This window comes from Cetorhinus maximus, chromosome 25 (genome assembly GCF_964194155.1).
Source record: "Cetorhinus maximus chromosome 25, sCetMax3.hap1.1, whole genome shotgun sequence".
Taxonomy (NCBI): domain Eukaryota; kingdom Metazoa; phylum Chordata; class Chondrichthyes; order Lamniformes; family Cetorhinidae; genus Cetorhinus; species Cetorhinus maximus.
In genome coordinates, this window is record NC_135903.1 from 37,534,555 (window position 1) to 37,559,430 (window position 24,876).

Sequence of the window (24,876 nt, forward strand, 5' to 3'; positions counted from 1 at the left end):
ATACCTTCTCAAGGGCAAACAGGGATGGGCAACAATTGCATGCTGTGCTAGCGACATCCACATCCTGAGCGAAAGAATAAAAACCAAAGTCTCCAGGTAACTTTCCTCCTCGCGCAATGTTTGCACTTCGGATTCCAGCTCAATGAGCTGAGCTGAGGTTGATCAAGCCGCAGTAACTTAGTGCAGATATGGTTTTCCAGGATCACAATGCTCTCTACAAAATATCACAAGTTGCAGTCAGGCCTGAGCCTCTGAAGCAGTCCTTGCCCACATGCAGCAAGACCTGGACAACATTCAGGCTTGCGCTGATAAGTGGTAAATGACATTCATGTCACACAATTGTCAGGCAATGACCATCTCCAACAAGACAGAATCTAAACATCTCCCCTTGACTTTAAACGGCATTACTGTTGCTAAATTCCTCACTATTCATGGGTTGCCATTGACCAGAAATTGAACTGGGCCAATCATATAAATACTCTGGCTACAAGAGCAGGTCAGAGGCTGGTAATTCTGCAGAGTAACCCACCTCATGATTCCCCAAAGCCTCTCCACCATCTACAAAGCTCAAGTCAGGAGTGTGATGGAATACTTTCCACGTGCCTGGATGAGTGCAGCTCCAACAACACTCAAGAAGCTGGACACAGTCCATGACAAAGCAGCCTGCTTAACTGGCACCCCATCCACAAACATTCACTCCCTCCACCACCGATGCACAGTGACAGTAATGTGTACCATCTACAAGATGCACTGCAGCAACTCACCAAGGCTCCTTCCAAACCTGCTACCTCTATCACCTAGAAAGACAAGGGCAGCAGACACATGGGAACACCACCATCTGCAAGTTCCCCCTCAAGCCAGACACCATTTTGACTTGGAAATATATCGCTGTACCTGTGTCGCTATGTTGAAATCCTGAAACTCCCTTCCTACAGCATTGTGGGCGTACCTAGACCACATGGAGTACAGCAGTTCAAAGATTCCACTCACCACCACCTTCTCCAGGGCAATCAGGGATGGACAACACATACTAGCCTTGCCAGTGACGTCAACATACCATGGAAGAATAAAAATAACCCACCAGCTCTGTCATGTTTGCCTATCATTTTTTAAAAAGTTATTTGATTAATTAATTAGTTACTAATTTGTTAAAGAAAAGTAATAGCAAGTTACAGTCTCCTAACTTAGAGACAAAGGAAGAATGCTCACCAATTTCTGGAGGTAAAACAATAAGAAACGCAATACCTTCTTCCCCCTCTACACCTAATTCCCACTTGCACCAAATTCATAATTTTATTACTCAGTTTATGAAACACTCTGTTCCCCAATCACTCTGTGCTCCATACTTCATTGGGTGTGAAGCGCTTTGCGATGTTCTGAGGTTGTGAAAAGCGCTGTATAAATGCGAATTCTTTTTTTCTTTATTTCCTACATTGCTAAACTTTATGCCGTCATCATGTTGCTAATGATAACTGGAAAAGAAGTAGTTAAAAAGATTGAAGCATTTCATTATAAATAATCGTTGGTTTTCCATGGCAATGTCTATGGAAGAAATCTAGTCGTCATGTCAACTGTTGCTAGTGGGCAGGATTAATTGGACTTGAGTGCAGAGACAGATTGTAGCCCATATATTTTGATATAATAGCTATTTTATATTATTATTTATGGTTCAGTAACAAAGCTTAGGAAGCAGAGCATAGAGTTGGTTGGAGGATAGGAGATTCCCTGTAGCACAGGCATTGCTATCACTGGGCATCTGATGCTGCTTCAAATGGGCACTATCTCCATTTAAAACCCCATACCTGTACGTGACTAGTAAATCTTTCATGGGATTGCACATGGTGAGTGAAGACTTTAAACTGACAGCACATAAGCAATTGTTCTTAAGTACTTCTTCGGGGGCAGCAGGTCAGGGGTGGGAATAATTGTAATTCACCCCTATATTTTAATGTCATCGGATGAAATTTTATTTAAACAGATAGATCAGCCGCAGCATCGGAAACCTATTTGTTCTGTCTGTGAGATCTCCTGTGGCTCTCTGACTCAGCAAGGATATCCTGCTTCCAAGTTCTCTGACCAATCATAGCGGGTGGACAGGATAATGTGCAGAATGCATCAAAAAAAGGATTTCACATTAAAAGGATCCTGGCAACGTTTGAATGGCTGAACTGTACATTGATTTGTGATACTTCAAAAGCCCCAGGAATGGAGAGGGGATCTATATGACTGCTGCCCGCCCACATCCCCCCACCCCCCCACCCCACTCCACCACACCTCCCTCCAGACCTCTGACTCTTACCTGGAGTTCCTGTTGCAGTATCTGAGGGACTAAAGTGAGATGTTTGTCATGGGTGGGAGGGGGACAGGCAGAGAACCAGCAGGGGGTGGCCCTCCGGTGATAGCATGGCAACTGGCAATGCATATCCACCTGGCCCACTGGGAAGCAGATCTTGTTTCAGGAGGCTGCAGGTGTCAGCAATGACTTGCCATGAAAGCCTGAGCCTCCTGAGCACTGGTGTTCATATAGGTCTAGGGAGCTGATCCTCTGTCTGTCAACCCCATTTCCTGGTCGTACCTCTCCGAGCTGGATCTTGGTGTCCATCACTCTGCCCTGTGCAATGGCATGTGGCTGAGAAGACAGTTGGTGCTGTTGCTGGTATAACTCCTGCTGTTCCAGGTGGTGTTGGTGTTGCCGCTGATTCTGATCTTGTTCTTCAAGGCAGAGCTGCATATGCAACTCCTGTGCTGTGGGGAAGGCCGACAGCAGGAAAGTGCAGGTCAAAGTGAGTGAAGTTCAAGACAGGTGAACTGACTCCAAAAAGTTGGAAATCAGCAGTAAGAACAGTAAGAAGTGTTGTGAGCAGCAGCCTCTCACCTAGGCATGGCTGCAATGAATCAGTTTCACTGTTTGAAGGTTTCCCAGCCTGTCAATTTCTCCGAGTGGTACTTCCCAGCTGTTCTCTTACCTCCTTGACCCTGGTGAGTCCTACACAGCTTGGGAAACCCATGTGCTGGCAGTTAATTGCCTCCTTGTATAACTTAATTATTTACCCAACAGCTCCAAAGGGGCTCCCACTTGCATGTAAATGAGTAGGGTTAAAATTGAAAGTACGAGGGATTATTTTGGGTTACTGACATGCTGTCACTTTTTGGGACTCTAACCCTTTCCCCTTGGCAGTTAAAATTTTTCACATTATGTTTTTTTACATGATAAATTCCTATGTCTGCCATTATAATGGAAACGGCCTATGTAAACTTGTCAGGTTTAATTAGACCCTCCCACCTGTGATGGCCTGTAGGGCTTCCAGTGGGTTGGGGCGTAACTCAGATTAAGTCACAGTGTGACAAGGTTACATAGGCCGTTTCCATCATGAAGGTGATAAAAATTTATATACGTATATATATGTGTGTGTGTGTGGAACCTTCTCAAGTCTTACAATCCTCTACTAAATCCTTTAATTCTGGCTTCTGGTCCATCCCTGATTTCCTTTACCCCACAGTTGGTGGCCATGCCTTCAGCTGTCAAGATCCTCTGTGTTAATTGTATATTAATTTTGTTTAATTACATGCAAGTGGTGGGCAGTAACTAGGGGATCACTTGTGCCTCTATACTGAACCAACTGAAATTACCCCTGCTGAGTTAGGAGATGCATGCTTCTCATGTGTAACTCTGTAAATAAATGTTTATAAAAATGTATAAAGATTGGCTCAATTCCACGTTTCAGTGTCCTGCTTCCGGAATATCACATTAAGCTCTGGACTTCCCTCCCTTTCTGGGCTGCTGCCTCTGTATCTTATTTAAGAACTTCCTTAAAACCTGGCAGTTTGACGAAGCATTTGGTCAATTGTCTTAATAGCCTGGATTATGCAATGAAAATAATGGTGAAACTATCATTGTCACTCAACTGCATTGAAAAGTAAATTGAATGGCAACTTCTGGTGACCACACGTGCACTGTCAATCATAGAAATCAGGAGATTGCTGTCTTTAGTTACCTTGCTCCTCCAGAAAGCTAGCTGTAACAGTATCTCACTGAGAGATGCTGCATTAGATGTATGGAAGGAAGAAAAATTGCAGAATTTTGTGTTAGAAACTTGCTAATTACAGCACAAAAAATTAGGTCTTTTAAAAGTTCATTGACTTGAAACACTCACTCTTTCTCTTTCCATAGATGCTGCCAGGGTTGCTGTGTATGTCCAGTATTGTTTTAATTTGCAGCATTCTCAATATTTTACTTTGGTGCTATTCGTTGTGTGTAGTTTTAGAGTTATGCTGAAAGTTTTGTTTAAATTATTACATCAATGCACATTGCAATGGTTACAATCGCTATAGTAACAAAGTCTCTGCAGCCTGGGCTGGTGCTGGATCTGCTCCTGCCCCTGAACTGGATCTCCACCTGTTTCTGAGCTGGGTCCAGATCGGCTCCTGTCCCTGAACTGGATCTGCACCTGTTTCTGAGCTGGATCTAGATCTGCTCCTGTATCTGAGCTGCAGCTGGAGTTAGATCTGGATTGGATCCTATCCCTGACCTGGATCTGGATGGGCTCTTGTCCCTGATCTGGATCTGCTCCTCTCCCTCAGCTGGATCTGGATCAGTTTCTGTCTCTGCTTTGGTTGCTCCTACTTCTGAGTCGAATCTGGATCAGCTACCTTTGATCTGATTCTGCTCCTGTTTATGATCTGGATCACAGAATTGTTATGGCACAGAAGGAGGCCATTTGGCCCATCATGTCTGCATCAGCTCTCTAAATGAGCATTATGCCATACCCTTGCACATTGTTTCTATTCAAATAATCATCTAATGCCCTCTTGAATGCCTCAACCGAACTTGCCCCCATCACACTTCCAGGCAGTGCAATCCAGACCTGAACCACGCGCTGTGTGAAAAAGTTTTTTCTCACATCACATTTGCAAATCACTTTAAATCTGTGCCCTCTCATTTTCAACAATTTTACAAGCGGGAAAAGTTTCTCCCTATCAACTCTAACCAGCTCTGTCATGATTTTGAACACCTCTATCAAATCTGAATCTGATCTGTTTCTAATCTGGATTTGATTTGTTTCTAATCTGGCTCTGCTCCTGTTTTTGATCAGGATCTTCTTCTGTTTCTGAAAAATCTGAGGCGGATCAGTAACTGCTCCTGTTTCTGAGGCAAACTGAGCCAGGCCTGCTCCTGATCTGCTCCCATTTTAAATCTGGATCTTCTCCTGTCTCTGAAAAATCGGAGCTGGATCTAGATCAGTTCCCATTTCTGATCTGGATCTGCCCCTGTTTCTCATCTGGGTCTACTCCTGTTTCTGTTCTGGCTCTGCACCTCTTTCTGATCTGGATTTGCCCCTGTTTCTCATCTGGAGCTGCTCCTGTTTCCAACCTGCATCTGCAACTGTTTCTGAGACAATTTGATCTGGATCTATTCCTGTTTCTGATCCGGATCTGCCCATGTTTATGTTGTAGACCTGCTCCCGCCTCTGATCCGGATCTGTAATTGTTTCTGAGACAATTCGATCCGGATCTACTCCTGTTTCTGATCCAGATCTACTCCTGTTTCTGACCCGGATCAGCTCATGTTTATGTTGTAGACCCGCTCCAGTTTCTGTTCTGGATTTACTCGCGCTTCTGTTCTAGACCCGCTCCCGTCTCTGATCCGGTTTCCGAGTCCAGCAGTTTCCACGCAGGCACAGCGGGGTCCTGAGAGTGAGGGTGTCCCTCCCGGTGCCGGTACAGACCCGTCCCCCCCTCATCCGGCGGGAGAGAGACAACCCGAGAGAGGGCGGGAACCGGAGCCGCGTCTGCAGCAGCGGCAGCGGCCTGAGGGAGCGGCTGCTGACGTGTTCCTGAGCGGGAGAGACCCCGGACTCCAGGCCCCTGGACCGAGACAGGCCCCCGGACTCCAGGCCCCGGACTGAGACAGGCCCCTCGGCCCCGGACTCCCGGCCTGACTCGCTCCCGGGATGGAGTCGCTTTACCACCAGACCAACAAGTGAGTGGGGCTGCTGAGGCGGGACCGGGACCGGGAGGTGGGGGTGGCCCTGGGGCCGGGACCGGGAGGTGGGGGTGGCCCTGGGGCCGAGGCCGGGAGGTGGGGGTGGCCCTGGGGCCGAGACCGGGAGGTGGGGGCGGCCCTGGGGCCGGGAGCTGGGGGTGGCCCTGGGGCCGGGGCCGGGACCGGGAGGTGGGGGTGGCCCTGGGGCCGAGGCCGGGAGGTGGGGGTGGCCCTGGGGCCGAGGCCGGGAGGTGGGGGTGGCCCTGGGGCCGAGGCCGGGAGGTGGGGGTGGCCCTGGGGCCGAGGCTGATTGAAAGATGTTTAACAACAGGAATACCAGACACCTATGGTTCATCAGTGTTTGTAATGAGAATGATAACTTGCGGCTCCCTAACCCCTTTCATCTGAGAAAAACAATTCCAATTACACTTCACAGGAGTGTAACCTGACAAAAAAAATAAAGCCAAAAAAGTAGGACAGGTCAAGAGGTAAGTTTGAAGGAAGAGAGGTGGAGAGGTCTGGGCGGGGGGACAATTCTGTATCTAGACAGCTGAAGGTACAGCCATTGATAATGGAACCAAGGCATTGAGGAGATGTACAAGGGGCCAGACACCCGGTGCGGAGGAGGGGGCCGGGAGGGAGGAGGACCTCCTCGTGAACCTGCTCCTGGGCCTGGCCAAGTTGGCCATTAACAAATCCAGGCAGCGGGCGATCGAGGGGGTCGTCCCGCCCGATTGTTTGTCCCTCTTCCGCGGCTACGTTCGCGGCCGGGTGTCCCTGGCGAGGAAGCACACGGTGTCTGCCGGCACTCTCGAGGCCTTCCGTGCTCGGTGGGCACTGCGGGGACTGGGGTGTTTTAGCGACACCTTTAATCACATTTTGGTTTAATGTTTGTAAGTTTCCTTTAAACTTTGTCCTTAGTTTTACAGCTGACCTGACTTAGGGGCTGTGCTTGTTTTATCCCTTATTTTGTTAATTTAGTTTAATTGTTTAACTCCAAAAGAGTTACAAGGGGCCAGAGTTGGAGGAACACCTGGTTCTGGAAGGGCTGCATGATGTTAGTGCCACAGAAGGATTTGAAGACACAGACAAGGGCTTTTACAACTGAGACTTTGCTGGACCAGGAGCTAATGTGGCTCAGCAAACACAGAGGTGATGGACGAATGGGACTTTTTGCAGGTGAGGTTGCAAGGGTTTTTGATTAGCTCAGGTTTATGAAGGATGGGCAAAAAGAAATCGGCCAGGTGACCACTGGAACAGTCAGGTTTGGAGGTCAAGCAAGCGTGAGGATTTCAGCAGATAGTCTGGGAGGGGGTGATCGGGAGAAGAAATGGGATAACCCAAGTGGAAGTAAGCGGTCTTGTCGTTGGAGGGAATAAGTGGTTGGAAGCTCAGATTGGAGGTGAAATATGATGCCAAAGTTGCAGACAGTTCTGGTTCAGCCAAATGGTATCTAGGGAATTGTGTTTACTGAGCCGCATTGGCTCCTGGTCCAGCAACGTCTCAATTTTAAAAGTTCTTATCAGCTTGTTCAAATCCTTCTGTGGCACTCAACATTATGCAGAACCATGGGCCGTAACTTCTGAGTTCCAGGACATCGTATCAGGGGGTTACTCCAAAGATGCGCTGGGGAACCCCTGTCCCTGGAAGTTCCCAGGGAAGGATTGCACGGCAGTTGGCTGGGAAGTGCAAACTTCCAATGGACAATTGCGTGCACTGGGAACCATCTGAAAATTGTGATTTAAATCTCAAACTTCGGATGGTTCCGATGTGTTACTCAGAAAAGAGTTAGAAGAGACCCATGCGGACCTCACCACGGGACTCCTGTCTCCCTGCCAACAGGACTTTCCCACCACACACCCCACCTCGATTAGCTCCCCGAGGCCTGGCCTGGCTCGACCCAACCCCTGACCCCTCAAGGCCCGACCTAACCTGACCTGACCCCCCCCCCCGCCCAACCAAAATCCCACCCTCTTACCTGATACACTTATCTTGTCAAAAACTTTGAAACTTACCTGGTTTACAGCAGCTAGTGCCGTAAAAAAAGGGGCGTGGCGTACTTACCTTCAACTCTACGACCCTTGACGCTAGGCCTCAGGGACACGCTGCGCTGCCCAAACCTCGCCCGGTCTGAGTAGGAAGGTTGGGCGAGATAGGATCGGCTGAATTTTCAGGTAAAAACCTTTGAGCGGAGTGGCAATCCAACTTAATTGCCATTCCATCGGAAGTTGCGGCCCCATGAGTTCCTCCAGCTCTGGCCCCTTGTACATCCCTTTACTTTGCTCCATTATCGGTGGCTGTGCCTTCAGCTGTCCTGCTATGGAACTGTCTCCCCTAACCTCTCCACGTCTCTCCTTTCCTTTAAACTTACCTCTTTGAAGCAGGCTATTTTGTTTCCTGTCCAATTAAATGTTTGACTTTTTCTTTTTGTCTGATTACACGCCTGTGAAATGTCTTGGTATTTTTTCCCCCAAATTAAAGGTGCTTTATAAATGTTGTTACCATTCTCATTACAGTTACTGATGAACCATGTGTGTCTGGTCTTTTAGTTGTTGCACATTTTTAAGTCTGCCTGGACAGTAAACCAGATAAATTTAGAAAGTAAGCAATTGCTTCGTATTACTGAACAATTTCCACAGTGGCTGTGCAATTTGACTGGAATACCAGCTCAAAATAACCAGTATTGGTTTATTCACAAGATCCCTCCAGAGAGAATGAATGGCACAATGTTACTAGACATTGCTATTGCTCCATATAGATGTGTATTGCAGTTTCATTTCACTGTGTATTCGAGGGAATAAATTTTTTAGTTGGATACTGTTAAATGAATTGTAATTAAAATATTAAGTTCCAGAAATAGTACATGGAGATGTACAGACCTGGTCATGTTTTGAAATACAGGCTTTGTAAGTTAATGCTTAATCTCCGTGAAAACCTGCAATTTTGGCAATGAAAATGAAAGGAACACTTTGTTCAAATGTATTAAAGTCCTCGGGTTTGTTAACTCTGCATTAATGCATGTGTTCACATTGAAATAGCAGTTTGCAATGACAGTGAGAATTATTTTATTCCTGATGGAGTACATGTTGGTAATTGTAAAAATTTCTGGCCATTTGTATGAGGAATGATAGTGCTACAGAATGGAATATTTTCCATTTTGGGTGCCTGGCATCAAAGTCAGACTCTTCCACAGACACAGTATCAGAACTAAAGATCTTCTAGTCTGCCCAAGCTTCAGAGAGCATTCCTCAATTTAACATTTTCTACACCGGGCATCCTGTGGCCTCTTGGAGTAGGATTGCTAGTTTGGTATCAGTTTAGTGTAGTATTGTCTATTTGGCTGATTCTTTTGAAACTGAAATTGAAAGTGCCCAAACTCCTTTTCACATTCCTAGTCAGACTGTGAAGAATTTCATCTCATTGGTCTGCTGTATGTGACCACATAATCCTTGACATGCCAGATCTTGGTTCAACCCAGATTTGAGCATCGCTGCGTACTCTCCATCACAATGCTGCTTATCTACTTCCACAATATTTCCTTATGCACTGAAACTCTTTTTTGTGCTTTTGTCACCTCAAGGGTTGACTTATCCAAGAACATAATAAATAGGAGCAGGAGGAGACCATATAGCCTGTCGAGCCTGCTCCCCCATTCAGTATGATAATGGCTAATCTTGGGCTTCAACTCCATTTCCCACCCACTCTCCGTATCTCTTGATTCCCTGAGAGACCAAAAATCTGTCTATTGTAGCCTTAAATGTATTGGTCAGTGGTCAGGGACAGGAAGGTGTGACTGCAAGTGAGGCAGGTAAGGGGACCCAGAGGGAAGGAGTGCAGGAGTCTTGGCCCTTGGAATTGTCCAACAGGTTTGAGGTTTTTTCAGCTTGTTTGGATGAGAGTGGGGGCTGCAGGTGGATGTGCTAACTGGCCTTGGCACCATGGTACAGGAAGCCATTCAAGCGGGGGCAGTTACAACGAATGTAGTGGTGGTAGGGGATAGTACAGTCAGAGGGATTGACATCGTTCTCTGCAGCAAAGAGCGTGAGCCCAGATGGCTGTGTTGCCTGCCTGGTGCCAGGGTTCAGGACATCTGCTCTAGGATGGAGAGGAACTTGCATTGGGAGGGGGAGGACCCAGTCATCGTGGTCCATGTTGGCACCAATGACACAGGCAGGGCAAAGAAGTAGGTTCTGCATAGTCAGTATGAGGAACTTGGCACCAAATTAAGAAGCAGAACCTCAAAGATCATAATCTTTGGATTATTACCTGAGCCACGTGCAAATTGGCATAGGGCAAATCAGATTAGGGAGATGAATGTACGGCCTATAGACTGGTGTGGGAGAAGAAGGTTCCGGTTCGTGGGGCATGGCACCAATACCGCAGAAAATGGGATCTGTACTGTTGGGACAGTCTACACCTGAACCGTCCTAGGACTGGTGTTCTTAGGAACATATGAATTAGGAGCAAGAGTAGGCCACTTGGCCCCTCGAGCCTGCTCCGCCATTCAATAAGATCATGGCTGATCTGAATGCAACCTCAACCCCACACTCCTGCCTACCCCCGATAACCTTTCAGCCCCTTGTTAAGCAAGAGCCTATCTAGCTCTGACTTAAAAATATTCGAAGACTCTGCTTCCACCTCCTTTTGAGGATGAGTGTTCCAAAGACACTCAACCCTCAGAGAGAAAATTTCTCCTCATCTCTGTCTTAAATGAGTGACCCCTTATTTTTAAACAGTGACCCTTAGTTCTAGATTCTCCCACAAGAGGAAACATCCTCTCCTCCACATCCACTCTATCAAGACCCCTCAGGATCTTAAAGGTTTCAATCAAGTTGCCTCTTACTCTTCTAAATTTCAGTAGATACAAGCTTAACCTGTCCAGACTTTCCTCATAAGGCAACCCGCCTGTTCCTGGTATTAATCGATTAAACCTTCCCTTAACTGCTTCTGACGCGTTTACATCTTTCTTTAAATAAGGAGACCAATACTGTACACAATACTCCAGATGTGGTCTCACCAATGCTCTGTACAACTGAAGCATAACCTCCCTACTTTTGTAATTGATTTCCCGCACAATAAATGGTAACATTCTATTAGCTTTCCTAATTATCTGCTGTATCTGCATACTAGCCTTTTATGATTCATGCACTAGAACACCCAGATCCTTCTGAATTTCAGAGCTCTGCAATCTCTCACTATTTAGATAGTAAGCTTATTTTATATTCTTCCTGCCAAAATGAACGATTTCACATTTTCCCACATTATACTCCATTTGCCTGATCTTTGTCCACTCACTTAACCTATCTGTCACTTTGTAGTCTCCATACGTTGTCTCCACAATTTACTTTCCTATCTATCTTTGTGTCGTCAGCAAATTTAGCCACCATTCCTTCAGCCCCTTCATCCAAGTCATTTATATAAATTATAAAATGTTGAGGCCCCTGCACTGATCCCGCCAACCAGAAAAAGACCCATTTATGCCAACTCTCTGGCTAGCTAACGGGAAGCAATCTTCTGTACAAGCCAATATGCTAGCCCCTACACCATGAGCTTTTTTCTGTAATAACCTTTGATGTGGCACTTTATCAAATGCCTTCTGGAAATCTAAGTACAGTACATCCACCAGTTCTTCTTTATCCACAGCACATGCGACTCCTTCAAAGAACTCCAATAAATTGGTTAAACATGATTTCCCTTTTACAAAACCATGTTGACCCTGCCTGATTGCCTTGAATTTTTCTAAGTGCCCTGTTATAACATCTTTAGTAACAACTTCTAACATTTTCCCTATGACAGATGTTAGGCTAACTGGCCTATAGTTTCCTGCTTTCTGTCTCCCTCTCTTTTTGAATAAAGGAGTTACATTTGCGAGCCGCATAACTAGGGAAGTAGAGAGAGTTTTAAGCTAAGCAGTGGGGGCAAGGGTACAAATTTGGGAACATGTGGTAAATCAAAGAGTAGAGACGAGGCAAAAGAGAAAGGCATTATTACGGGAAATGAAAAACAGACTGACAGGAAGGGATAGAGAATACAAATCTGAACATAAATCAACAGATGAGATTAGAGGTTAGAAAGAGAATAAAAGGATACAACTAAAGGCTCTGTATCTGAATGCACGAAGCATTCTAAACAAAACAGATGAACTGAGAGCCCACATCGAATAAAAAAGTACGATTTGATAGCCATTACAGAGACATGGCTGCAGGTGGACCTGAATATTTAAGGGTACAGGACATTTAGGAAGGACAGGAAGTGAGGAAAAGGTGGAGGGGCGGCTCTGTTAGTTAATGATGGCATTAGCATAATAGAGAGGGATGACCTTAGTTCAGGAAACCAGGATGTGGAAACGGTTTGGGTAATGATGAGAAATGGTAAAGGCAAGAAGTAACTTGTGGGAGTCATATACAGGTCCCCTAATAGTAACCACATGGTAGGATGGAGCATAAAGGAATAAATAATGGGAATTTGTCAGAAAGGCATGGTGATGATCATGGAGATTTTAATCTACATGTAAACTGGAAAAGTCAGATAGGCAAAGATAGCCTAGATGAGGAGTTCATAGAAATTTTCCAGGTTAGTTTCTTAGAACAGCATGCTCTGGAGCCAACCAAAGAGCAGGCTATACTAGACCTGGTATTGTGCAACGAGATTGGAGTAATTAATAATCTCATAGTGAAGGTGCCCCTAGGTTGCAGCGACCATAATATGATTGAATTTTGTATTCAATTTGAGGGAGAGAGGAGTGGGTCTGAAACATTGTTTTTAAACTTATATAAAGGTAATTATGATGGCTTGAAAGCAGAGCTGGCTAAAGTGAATTGGCAAATTAGATTAAGGGATAGGTAAATAGAAATACAGTGACAAACATTTAAGGGGGTATTTCAGAATACACAGAGTAGATACATTCCGACGAGTAAGAAAAAGTCCGAGGAATAGACACACCATCTGTGGTTAACTATAAAGGTTAAAGGTAGTATCAAACTTTTTAAAAAAAGTATATAATTGTGCAAAGATAGGTGGAAGGCCAGAAGATTGGATAGAATATAAGGAACAGCAAAGGATGACTAAAAGATTAATAAGGAGGGAAAAATTAGAGTACCAAAGAAAGCTAAGCAGAAATATAAAAACAAAGAGTTTCTAGAAATATTTTAAAAAGAAACAAGTTAACAAAGTGAGCATTGGTCCTATAGAAAGTGAATCTGGAGAATTGATAATGGAAAGCATATAAATGGCAGATGAATTAACAGCTATTTTGCATCAGTCTTCATTATAGAGGATACAAATAACATCCCAGAAGCAGCTAAACATCAGGAAATGGAAGGGAGGGAGGAACTCAGGAACATTACAATCACCAGAGTAGTGGTACTGAGTAAATTGTTGGAGCTGTGGGTTGACAAGTGCCCAGGTCCTGATGGACTCCATTGTAGGGTCTTAAGAGAAGTGGCTAGCAAGATAGTCGATGTATTGGTTTTAATTTTACGAAGCTCCCTAGATTCAGGGAAAGTCCCATTAGATTGGAAGGTAGCAAATGTAACTCCAATACTCAAAAAGGGAGGGAGACAGAAAACGGGAAACTATAGGCCAGTTAGCTTAACATCTAGCATAGGGAAAATGTTAGAAACTATTATTAAAGAAGCTATAGCAGGGCATTTGGATAAGTTCAAGGTAATCAGGCAGAGTCAACATGGTTTTGTGAAAGGGAAGTCATGTTTAACTAACTTATTGGAGTTCTTTGAGGAAGTAACGTGCTGCAGCTGAAGGGGAACTGGTAGGTGTACTGTACTTTGATTTCCAGAAGGCATTTGATAAAGTGTCAGATCAAAGGTTATTGCGGAAAATAAAAGCTCATGGTATAGAGGGTAACATATTGGCTTGGATAGAAGATTGGCCAACTAACAGGAAGCAGAGAGTAGGCATAAATGGGTCTTTTTGCAGGTTGGCAAGATGTAACGAGTGGTGTGCCACAGGGATCAGTGCTGGGACCTCAACTGTTTACAATTTATATAAATGACTTAGATGAAGGGATGGATCCCAAATTTGCTGATGCCACAAAGATAGGTAGGAAAGTAAGTTGTGAAGAGGACATATGGAGGCTACAAAAATATATAGATAGGTTAAGTGAGTGGCAAAGATCTGGCAAATGGAGTACAATGTGGAAATTGTGAAATCATCCGTTTTGGCAGAAAGAATAAAAGAGAAGTGTGTTATCTAAATGGTGAGAGATTGCAGAGCCCTGAGATGCAGAGGGAACTGGATGTCCTAGTGCATGAATTACAAAAGGCTAGTGTGCAGGTACAGCAAGTAATTAGGAAAGCTAATAGAATGTTATCATTTATTGCGAGGGGAGTTGAATGCAAAAGTAGGAAGGTTATGTTTCAGTTATACAGAGCATTAGTGAGACCACATCTGGAGTACTGTGTACAGTATTGGTCACCTTATTTAAGGAAGGATGTAAATGCGTTGGAAGCAGTTCAGAGAAGGTTTACCAGACTAATAACTGGAATGGGTGGGTTGTCTTATGAGGAAAGGTTGGACAGGCTAGGATTGTATCTGTTGGAGTTTAGAAGAGTAAGAGGTGACTTGATTGACACATATAGGATCCTGATGGATCTTGACAGGGTGGATGTTGAGAGGGTGTTTCCTCTTGTGGGAGAGGAGTGACCCCTAAACAGTGACCACTAAAACTTTAAAAATAAGGGGTCACCCATTTAAAATGGAGAAGAGGTGACATTTTTTCACTCAGAGGGCTGTGAGTCTTTGGAAACCTCTTCCTGAAAAGATGGTGGAAGCAGAGTCTGAATATTTTTAAGGCAGAGGTAGATAGATTCTTGGTAAGAAAGGAGTGATAGGTATCAGTGGTAGGCAGGATGCAGATTTGAGGTTACTATCAGATCAGCCTTGATCGTATTAAATGGTGGAGCAGGCTCAAGGGGCCAAATGGCCTACTCCTGCTCCTTGTTCGTGTGTTCGTATTCAACGATGGAGTATCCACAACCCTCTAGGGTAGAGAATTCCAAAGATTCATAACCCTTTGAGTGAAATAATTTCTCCTCATTTCAGTCCTAAATGACCAGCCCCTTATCCTGAGACTGTGCCCCCCTGTTTTAGATTCCCCAACCAGTGGAAACTATCTTTGTGTCCACCTTATCAAGCCCATTCAGAATTTTGTAGGTTTCCATGAGATCACCTCTCATTCTTCTAAACTCCAGAGAATATAAGCCCATATTTCTCAGTGTCTCATCACAGGACAACCCCTCATTCCAGGGACCAATTTAGCGAACATTTGTGTACCACTTCCAATGCAAGTATCCTTCTTAAATGTGGAGACCAAAACTGCACACACTATTTCAGGTGTGGTCTCACCAAAACCCTGTACAACTGTAGCAAAACTCCTGCAGCCTTGTACTCAAATCCCCTTGCAATAAAGGCCAAAAGCACTCCCTATCTTCCATAAAATCAATTGCAGCAACCCCTCTCCCATCTTAAACTAATCTCGTTTGCCAATTACCTCTCCATCTTCAAGAACCTACTTGGCTGTCATTGATCCCATGCATTTCATATTAAATCTCTTTTTCTCAACTTCCTCCACAGCCTCACTCTGCCCTATCTCTGCAATTTCCTCTAAGCCTATATCCTTTCTAAGGTTGCCACCTCTGGCTGGACATATTCAGGGAGATGGTGGGAGTGATGTCAGGAGGGTTCTAAGGGAGGGGGGAGAGGAAAACAAACCAACTTTAATTGGGCAAATGGGATGAATTTGCAGCGAGGGTGAATAATGATTAAAGTTCAGAGAAAAAAAACTTTACTCACCCTTCAGGGGGTTGATGCAAGACCTGATGTCATGATTTCAAACAGGGATATTAAAAGCTGTTAAAACTGAGGAGAAAATAATTTGATTTTCTCTGTTTTTAATGAATGAAGTGATATGGACTTCGCTCGCCCCCATTGTACTCAGATTAACGCTCGCTACTTGTGCCTGATCCCTCAATGCAATTCAAACCCACCAATCCCATCGCAGCCTGTTAAATTCCCAGATAATCGTAACCCTCTTGGCTTTTTTCTTCAGTTAAGGTTTGACCTTGATTGGACGGCACTGCGCTGGATGTGATGTCATTGGGTGGCAATGCCTCATGGTGGGAGTTGTAGTTTCTTCCTCCTCTTGGTGGTTGCTGATGATGAATTATGGGACTGATTTGTTAAAATATAGATCGAAAATCTCCTGGAATACTTCCTTTGGCCACCGGGAGATTGATGCTGATTCCGGTAGACTGCTGGTCATTCCGGGAGGGTTGGCATCTCTAATCCCTTTGATAGTCTGTCTCTAGTACTTCCCTCTCCTTCACCCTACCATCAGTATGAGAGCTATCAGCTGCCTCTTGGTTACTCTCTTTACCTTCAAATACAAACTCAAAACTGAGCAGGTGTTGAAGGGTCATGAGGACTCGAAACGTCAACTCTTTTCTTCTCCGCCGATGCTGCCAGACCTGCTGAGTTTTTCTAGGTAATTCTGTTTTTGTTTTGAATTACTTCTGGGACAACCTGTGACTCAGCATCTGTTCACCTGTCAATTGCATCCGCCTAGGGACATTTTATGTCAAAAGTATGAAATAAATACAATTTGTCTAACACACAGCCTACATTAATATTTGTATGAATGCTCTGACCACTCCCCCTTCTTGCTCCCCCCGCCATAAGCTATATTTCTCAGCTTTACGAAAATTATGCATTGTGATTGTGTTCTATGGAAGCGCAGCCAAAAGAAATCCAGTCGTGTATTAGTTTATTTGTTTGTGGAGCTATGAAGGATAGCCTTTTTATCCATCTGTGTTACCTTCTTTTGCACCTTGTACTAATATCTCTCGGGTTTTGGTTTGTATGGTGTGTCTGCATCATGCATACACTTGTCCTGAAACCCTGAAAGTAGCTGATGAATGAATTGCAGCTGCATTGGATCCATTGTTGGTTTTGGATCATCCACAGACAGCCTACTGATCTTGAATCAATTTGGGGCATTGTACACCTGTAATTCAGCAGTCACCAATTGTTCTGTCAGTGGATGACATGCATTGTTTCAACATCAGTGGGCTAAACTGAATGGATTATTTCTATAATGGACCACCAGTGGAATCATTGCATTACAACATGAGATCATAGCAACATTTCTGCATCTATTAATCTGCTTGAAATGAACCAAAACTATTTAAAGGAGTAGTTTGCTTTACACCTATCTGATGTTGCCTCCCTTCAGCTGGAGTTAATGGATCAGTTTTGTATTGTGTGCTTGACAAGTGAGCTGAGCTACAAATAATTGGGATTCAGACGATCTGCCAATTGGATTCCTTCGTGAGAAATGCTTTTACTGTAAAGTGGGAATTGCAACATTGATCCACCAAGCAATGAGGCAAACTCTGGCAATTATGCTTTATTTTCTAATATGAAAATACTGTGTATGGATAGAACATACCAACATATGAACAAGGAGCAGGAGTGGGCCACTCAACCCTGCTCCACCAATCAATAAGATCACGGCTGGTCTGACTATAACCTCCCACCTACCCCCAATAACCTTTCACTCCCTTGTTAATCAAGAATCTATCTAGCTCTGCCTTAAAAATATTCAAAGACCCTACTTCCACTGCCTTTTGAGGAAGAAGGTTCCAAAGACTCATAACCCTTAAATGAGCGACCCCAGATTTTTAAACCATGACCCCTAGTTCTGGATTCTCCCACAAGAGAAAACATCTGCTTTCCTGATTACTTGCTATACCTGCATATTAGCCTTTTGTGATTCATGCACTAGGGCACCCAGATCCCTCTGATCTCAGAGCTCTGCAATCGCTAACCATTTAGATAATATGCTTTTTTATTCTTCCTGCCAAAATAAACAATTTCACATTTGCCCACATTATACTCCATTTAACAGGTCTTTGCCCACTACTTAGCCTGTCTTTGCCACTTTGTAGCCTCCTTACGTCCTCTTCACAACTTACTTTCCTACCTATTTTTGTGTCGTCAGCAAATTTAGCAACCAAACCATCTGTCCCTTCATCCAAGTAATTTATATAAACTGTAAAAATTTGAGGCCCTTGCACTGATCCCTGTGGTACACCGCTCGTTACATCAACGTCCTGGGGGTTACCATTGAACAGAAACTGAACTGGACGAGTCATATAAATACTGTGGCTACAAGAACAGGTCAGACGCTTGGAATCCTGTGGCGAGTAACTCACCTCCTGACTCCCCAAAGTCTATCCACCATCTACAAGGCACAAGTCAGGAGTGTGATGGAATACTCTCTGCTTGCCTGTATGAGTGCAGCTCCAACGACACTCAAGGAGTTTGACACCATCCAGGACAAAGCAGCCCACTTGGTTGGCACCCTTCCACAAACATTCACTCCTTCCACCACCGATGAACAGTTGCAGCAGTGTTTACCATCTACAAGATGCACTGCAGGAACTCACCAAGGTTCCTTAGCACCTTCCAAACCCACGACCACCACCATCTAGAAGGACAAGGGCAGCAGATACGTGGGAACACCGCCACCTGGAAATTTCCCTCCAAGGCCACACACCATCCTGACTTGGAAATATATCGCCATTCCTTCACTGTCTCTGGGTCAAAATCCTGGGACTCCCTCCCTAGCAGCACTGTAGGTGTACCTATACCACAGGGACTGCAGCAGTTCAAGAAGGCAACTCACCACCACCTTCTCAAGGGCAAATAGGGATATGTAATAAATCCATCCAAGCCAGCAATGCTCACATCCTGTAAATGAATAAAAATAAAATCCTCCAACCAGCAAAAGATCTAATTATGGCTACCCTCTGGTTTCCTGTTAGCTAGCCAATCTTCTATCCCTATCAATATATTACCTCTACACCATTAGTTTTTATTTTCTGCAATAGCCTGTGTGACACTTTATCAAATGCCTTCTGGAAACCTAAGTACAGTACATGCACAGCACATGCGACTCCTTTAAAAAACTCCAATAAATTGGTTAAACATGATTTCCCTCTCACAAAACCATGTTGTCTCTGCCTGATTGCCTTAAACTTCTCTAAATGCCCCGCTATAACATCTTTAATCATCACTCCTAACATTTTTCCTATGACAGATGTTAAACTATCTGGCCTGTCATTATGCTTTCTGTCTTCCTCCCTCTTTGAATAATGGAGTTACATTTGCTATTAAATCTAATGGAGCCTTCCCCGAATCTAAGGAGCTGTGGAAAGTTAAAACCAATGCATCAGCTATTTCACTGGCCACTTCTTTCAAGATCCTGCGATGAAGTCCATCAGGACCCAAGGATTTGTTAGCCCGCAGCTCCAACAATTTACTCAATACCACTTCTCTGGTGATTGTAATTTTCCTGAGTTCCTCCCTCCCTTCCTTTCCTGATTTAAAGCTATTTCTGGGATGTTACTCGTATCCTTTATAATGAAAACTGATGCAAAATACCTGTTCAATTTATCTGCCATCCTCTTACTTTCCGTTATTTATTCCCCAGACTCACTTCCTGTAGGTCCAATGCTCATTTTGTTAACTCTTTTCTTATTTAAATATCTATAAAAACTCTTACCATCGTCTTTATATTTCCAGCTAGCTTTCTTTCGTACTCTAATTTTCCATCTTTATTCCTCTTTTTGCCATTCTTTGCTTTTCTTTGTATTCTGTCCAGCCTTCTGACCTGCCACACATCTTTGCGCAATTATGTTTTTACTTTAATTTTGATACTGTCTTTAACCTTTTTAGTTAACCATGGATGGTGGGTTCTCCCTTTGGTAGTTTTCTTTCTCATTGGAATGTATCTATTCTGCGTATTCTGCACGAATTCTAAAAATGACTGCTTGTTATATAAGATTATAACTTCCTTGTGCCTCAGATCTTCCGCTTCATGCCTATTTATATTTCACACTTCCGCATCTGTCATGTTTGCACACTTCCCGTCTCTAATGTTGCACCACTGCTGCCAGTCTACTTAAAATGGCCTGCACAATAGTAGTTCACTTTCATTTTGACTTGATGCTGCTCTTTTAAAAATTGTCTTAGCAATGCTGAAAGCTCACATAAAGCCAGTATTTGGGAGACTAGAAAAATATTATCTTGTCTTAACAGATTGATTGCAAGAGCACATTCCAAGGGAATCTTTTAGGCTTACTTCATCTCAACAAATCAGTGGCACTTGTCAAATCACTGGCAAGGCTAGCATTTATTGTTAATCCCTAGTTGCTCTTGGTGGTGGTTGTGGGTTACCTCCTGGGACTCTGCAGTCTATGTGGTCAATGTGCCCTCAGTGCTGTTAGATTTTGTTGAATGAGTGGAGGTATATGTACAAAACAAAAACAGAATTACCTGGAAAAACTCAGCAGGACTGGCAGCATTGCCGAAGAAGAAAAGAGTTGACGTTTCGAGTCCTCATGACCCTTCAGTAGAACTATATGTACAAGTCTGGATAGTCAGGATGATGTTTCCATGTGTCTGTTGCCATTGTCCTCAATGTTTGTGCTCAGTGGTTTAGGAGGTACTACCAAAGAAGCCTCAGTGAGTTGCTGCAATGCAGATAGTGCACACTGCAGCTGAGAAAGAAGGTTATTTGCGTTTAGGCTAGTGGCTGGAGTGCTGATCATGAGGACTGCTTTGTCCTGGATGGTGCCGAGCTTCCTCAATGTTGTTGCAGCTGCACTCACCCAGGTAATTGGACAGTACCCCGTCCTGCTGCTGGCATGCATTGTAGATGGAGAAGAGGCTTTCAGGAGTCAGGAGGTGAGCCACTTGCCACAGAATACCTAGCCTCTGATCTACCTTAGTAGCCACAGCATTTATGTTGCTGGTTCAATTGAGTTTCTGGACAGTGGTAACCCTCCAGTACGTTGATGATTTGGGGCTTGATGATGGTAATTCCGTTGAACATGGTGGTTAGGCTCTCTCTTGGAAATGGTCATTGCTGACACTTGTATGGTGCAAATTTTACTTGTTGTCTTATCAGTCAGGCCTGGATTTTGTCCTAGCCTTGTTGCATGTGGGCATGAACTGCTTCATTATCATCTTGTTTCTACTTATAACTGGCAATCTCCTTCAGGGTATTGGGTTAGGTTGAAACCATGATGAAATTGCACAAATAATAAGTTGGATATTGGAACTGAGAACCTTGCTTGGTATCTTATTAGAGAGGTCTGATGTCCTTTGGCAAAAATGAATCTGGCTTTGCTTATTTCTACTTGCTCTGTAATGTTTACCGTGTAATGCTTAGCGTTTGAATTCTTCACAAATGAACAAATTTCCAGCAGCAGCTTTCAAAAAAATCCTTTGAAATTAATTCTTGAAGAGCTCAAGCTTAGCCACTCATATCTGGTCCTGTGCTAAGTTCCGCACACCTCTCGCCCTCGTTGACCTACGTTGATATCAAATCTCTGAATGCTTGCAACTTAAAATTCTTGTCTTAATGCCTCCATGGCCTCATCCCACTCTATCTCTGTGAATCCTCAAGCCCTGTATCTTCTGCCACATTTTTCTATCCACTGACTCTGACCTTTTGTGTATTATTTGCTTTCGTTACTCTTATTGGTTCCTCAACACCTTTACTCAAATTTTTGGATCTCATTAACTATTCCACAGGAAGAATTTTACCAGCCCCCCCGCCGGGTGAGCAATCACGGGTGGTGAGGGGCTGGAGAAGGGGAGGAGGGTAGTGGTGTGAATGGGGGCAGTAAAATTACGGGGAGGAGGGTCAAGTCGGCTTCCAGCATGGTTCCACCTTTGGGGAATGTTACCAGCAGTGGGACCGGCTTTCGGCAGCCTGCCTATCATAAGGCAGCTTGAACCAAATTTAAATATGGAAATGGCCATTAATGGTCAGTTTACCATGCCTTTGACAAAATGCCGATAGTGGGTTGATTACTCCCTTGGTGGGGAGAGGTTGTTGGTTGGCACAGAGAAATAGAGTTAACGTTTCAAATCTGTATGACCCTTCTTCAGGTCATACAGACTCGAAACATTAACTCTGTTTCTTTCTCCGCAGATGTTGTCAGACCTGCTGAGTTTTTCCAGCATTTTCTGTTTTTATTTCAGGTTTCCAGCATCCGCAGTATTTTGCTTTTAACTCTAGGGGGTGGGTGGCTGTCCTGCACAGTACGGCAAACCTCGCGCCAGCTTACTGATGAGCTGCCGCTGGTAAAATCATGGGAGAAGTCCCACCAGCCATGCGTGTTGCTAACACACATGTCCAGCCACTGTCAGAGCCCTGAAATAATTAGCAAAATTCAGCTCTGCTTCCTCTCCAGCATTAACAAACTTCTCAAAACCCATTGTCTTGTTCAAGGTTTTGTTTACTGTTCCTAATCTCTTCTATTGTTCAAAGAGCTCATTCTCTTACCTATTATATTTTCCTCTCTAGAGGAAGCATTTGGAGCATTTTCCATGTTAAAGATGCTTTGTAATTTAAATTTGTCACTCAGGACCATATTGGTTGCTTGCTTCTGTTACACTTGAGGGCAATAATGTTTCCCATGATTAGATGACTTCCATGTGAACTGGTATATCTTGCTGACCTTTTATTTGTGAATTCAGCCAGAATGTCACCTTTGAAATGCATGGCTTTGTTCTTTAAGTCCCTGTTTTTCCAGAGTCAGGGTGTCCTTTGTAACATTTCCTTTTCTTCAAAAAGGAAAAAAAAAGAAATTGTGGTCTCCCATAATTCCTATGAGGAATGAATTGATTGAAGTTCTTGAAATGGAAGACAAATCTCACCCAATTGTAGCATTTCCCAGATTTGGGACAAAAGGAGAATTGGGCTATCTCATTCAACACACGAAAAGTGCAGTTAGATCTAGTGAGCATTGCAGCTGAAGAGATGCACAGGATTGTTCTTGTGGTACCTCCCTGGGCAGTCTCATCTCAACTGACCTGTGAGAATTAGTTGAAAGTTTTAGGGACTTCCATATGCAGTTTATAGTTGCGAGCCTCCCACTAGCTTGGAAACAATCTAGGCATATTAAAACAGGACTGTTAAAAGATCAACCCCATTCTCCCCTTGAAATTGGATGACGTTGATAACTCTTTTTCAAGGTTAATTTTTGTGCAGTTTTTCCCGTTTCTATTGAGAAGATGGACACTAGCCTGCATGGCTGGCTTTCTTAATTTTTTTCTACTGAAAATTATAATTTCTCATCCTGCCTCCACTGACTAAACTCAGGCAGTACATGTGCCGTGAATCTGGCATATTGCTCTCCTTTTTTCAAAAAGATCTCCCCTTGTCTGCTGAAGGTAGTAACTCTTGCTGGGCTGGTTCCACCAGCACAGTCATTCCTCCAAAGGCAGTCTTTGTATGTGAGCTGAGGTAGTGAGTGTTGACAGGCCGTTTGACCCTGGGTGAGGTCACAGCTGAGCCCAGTCCTGTTTTCACCCATCATTCTATGCACACTTGCACTCTGCAGCAACAGTCCCTGGATAGCGATCGCAATTGTGAGACACTGCCTGATTTATATTTTTCTCTTCCCTTCCCCAGTGGGACTGAAACTAGTTGCAGCAAACAATCTGCTGACTCTGCACAAACCAGCAATCAAGTCCACTAGTCTGTAGGGCTCAGTACCTCACTGGTGTACTTGTTCTTAAAGATATAGTAACCTTCCATTCTGTCTCCCGCAATACCATTTCTCTAATTGATTGTGATTCAGAGATTTAAGTTGAATGTTTAGGCTTTGATTATAGTTAGAGTAGCTTCCCTTTAAAGTTTAGGGAATTTCTCTAATATTACAGTGTTCTCCATTGGCACACAATACTACTGTCAATGGTTGCAGAAAAGAAATGACACTTGAGTGCTGCTTCTCTCTGGGCTGTGGATAATCTTAGCAAGATAGGGTTGAGCAATCTGTTCATTTGTTTGGACCTTTTCTGTACTTCCACACGTGCCTGGCATACATTTTTTTCACTGCCTCTTGTATTCAACTCCACTCTTCCCATGACTCATGCTAAATCTGCATCTTTCTGGTTTGGTGGGGCATTGTGAAGCTTGTTCCTTAATTCCACTTTTACTTGATCTTTGTGCTGAGCGGTGAGCCACCGCCAGATTTGTAAGTTTGTAAATTTGTTGTATTAAGAAACGAAATATGGCACATCACTCTCTAAGCTTCTCTACAACTATCTATTTCTGTACTGTCTCCTCCTCCTCACACTGCCATGACCTCCGCTGAAGATTATGCTGCCTTGGGGATATGTCAGACGCCATACTGCTGGAACATGTTTCGAGGAAATCAAGGAATCGTTGTTTCTGAGGGGAAATGGTCAGATTCTCTCTTGTTGGAGATGGCAATTTCCTGGTACGTGTGTGGCATGAAAGTTACTTGCCACTTATCAGCCCAAACTTGAGTATTGTTCCGATCTTGCTGCATATGGACATGAACTACTTCAATATCCGAGGAGTCTCAAATGGTGCTGAACGTTGTGCAATCATCAGTGAACATCCTCACTTCTGATCTTATGATGAAGGCAATGTCATTGATGAAGCAGCTGAAGATGGTTGGGCCTACCCTGAGGAACTTCGCAGCAATGTCCTTGGACTGAGATGATTGGCCTCCAAAAGCCACCTCCACCATCCTTTGTGCTAGGTATGACTCCAACCACTGGAGAGTTTTCCCCTGATTCCCACTAGCTTCAATTTTTCAGGGCCCCTTGATGCCACACTTGGTCAAACACTGCTTTGATGTCAAGGGTGGTCAATCTAACCTTGCCTCTGGAGTTCAGCTCATTTTTGTCCATATTTGGACCAAAGCTGTAATGACATCAGGAGAAATGTGGCCCTGGCAGAACCCAAACCGAGTGTCAGTGAGCAGGGTATTGCTGAGTAAGTGTCGCTTGATAGCACTGTAGTCAACATCTTCCATCACTGCATTGTT

General features: G+C 44.0%; 1 protein-coding gene across 2 annotated transcripts in view; it reads left to right on the forward strand.

The window, feature by feature from the left end:
* The first annotated feature begins 5,910 nt into the window (after positions 1–5,910).
* gosr2 (golgi SNAP receptor complex member 2) overlaps positions 5,911–24,876 on the forward strand; it is a 76,492-nt gene continuing 57,526 nt past the window's right edge. For both annotated transcript variants that reach the window (XM_078529822.1, XM_078529824.1), the window contains exon 1: positions 5,911–5,980. In XM_078529822.1, coding sequence (XP_078385948.1) covers positions 5,952–5,980 — 29 coding nt within the window. In that variant the 5' untranslated portion in view covers positions 5,911–5,951. The remainder of the gene's footprint in view (positions 5,981–24,876) is intronic.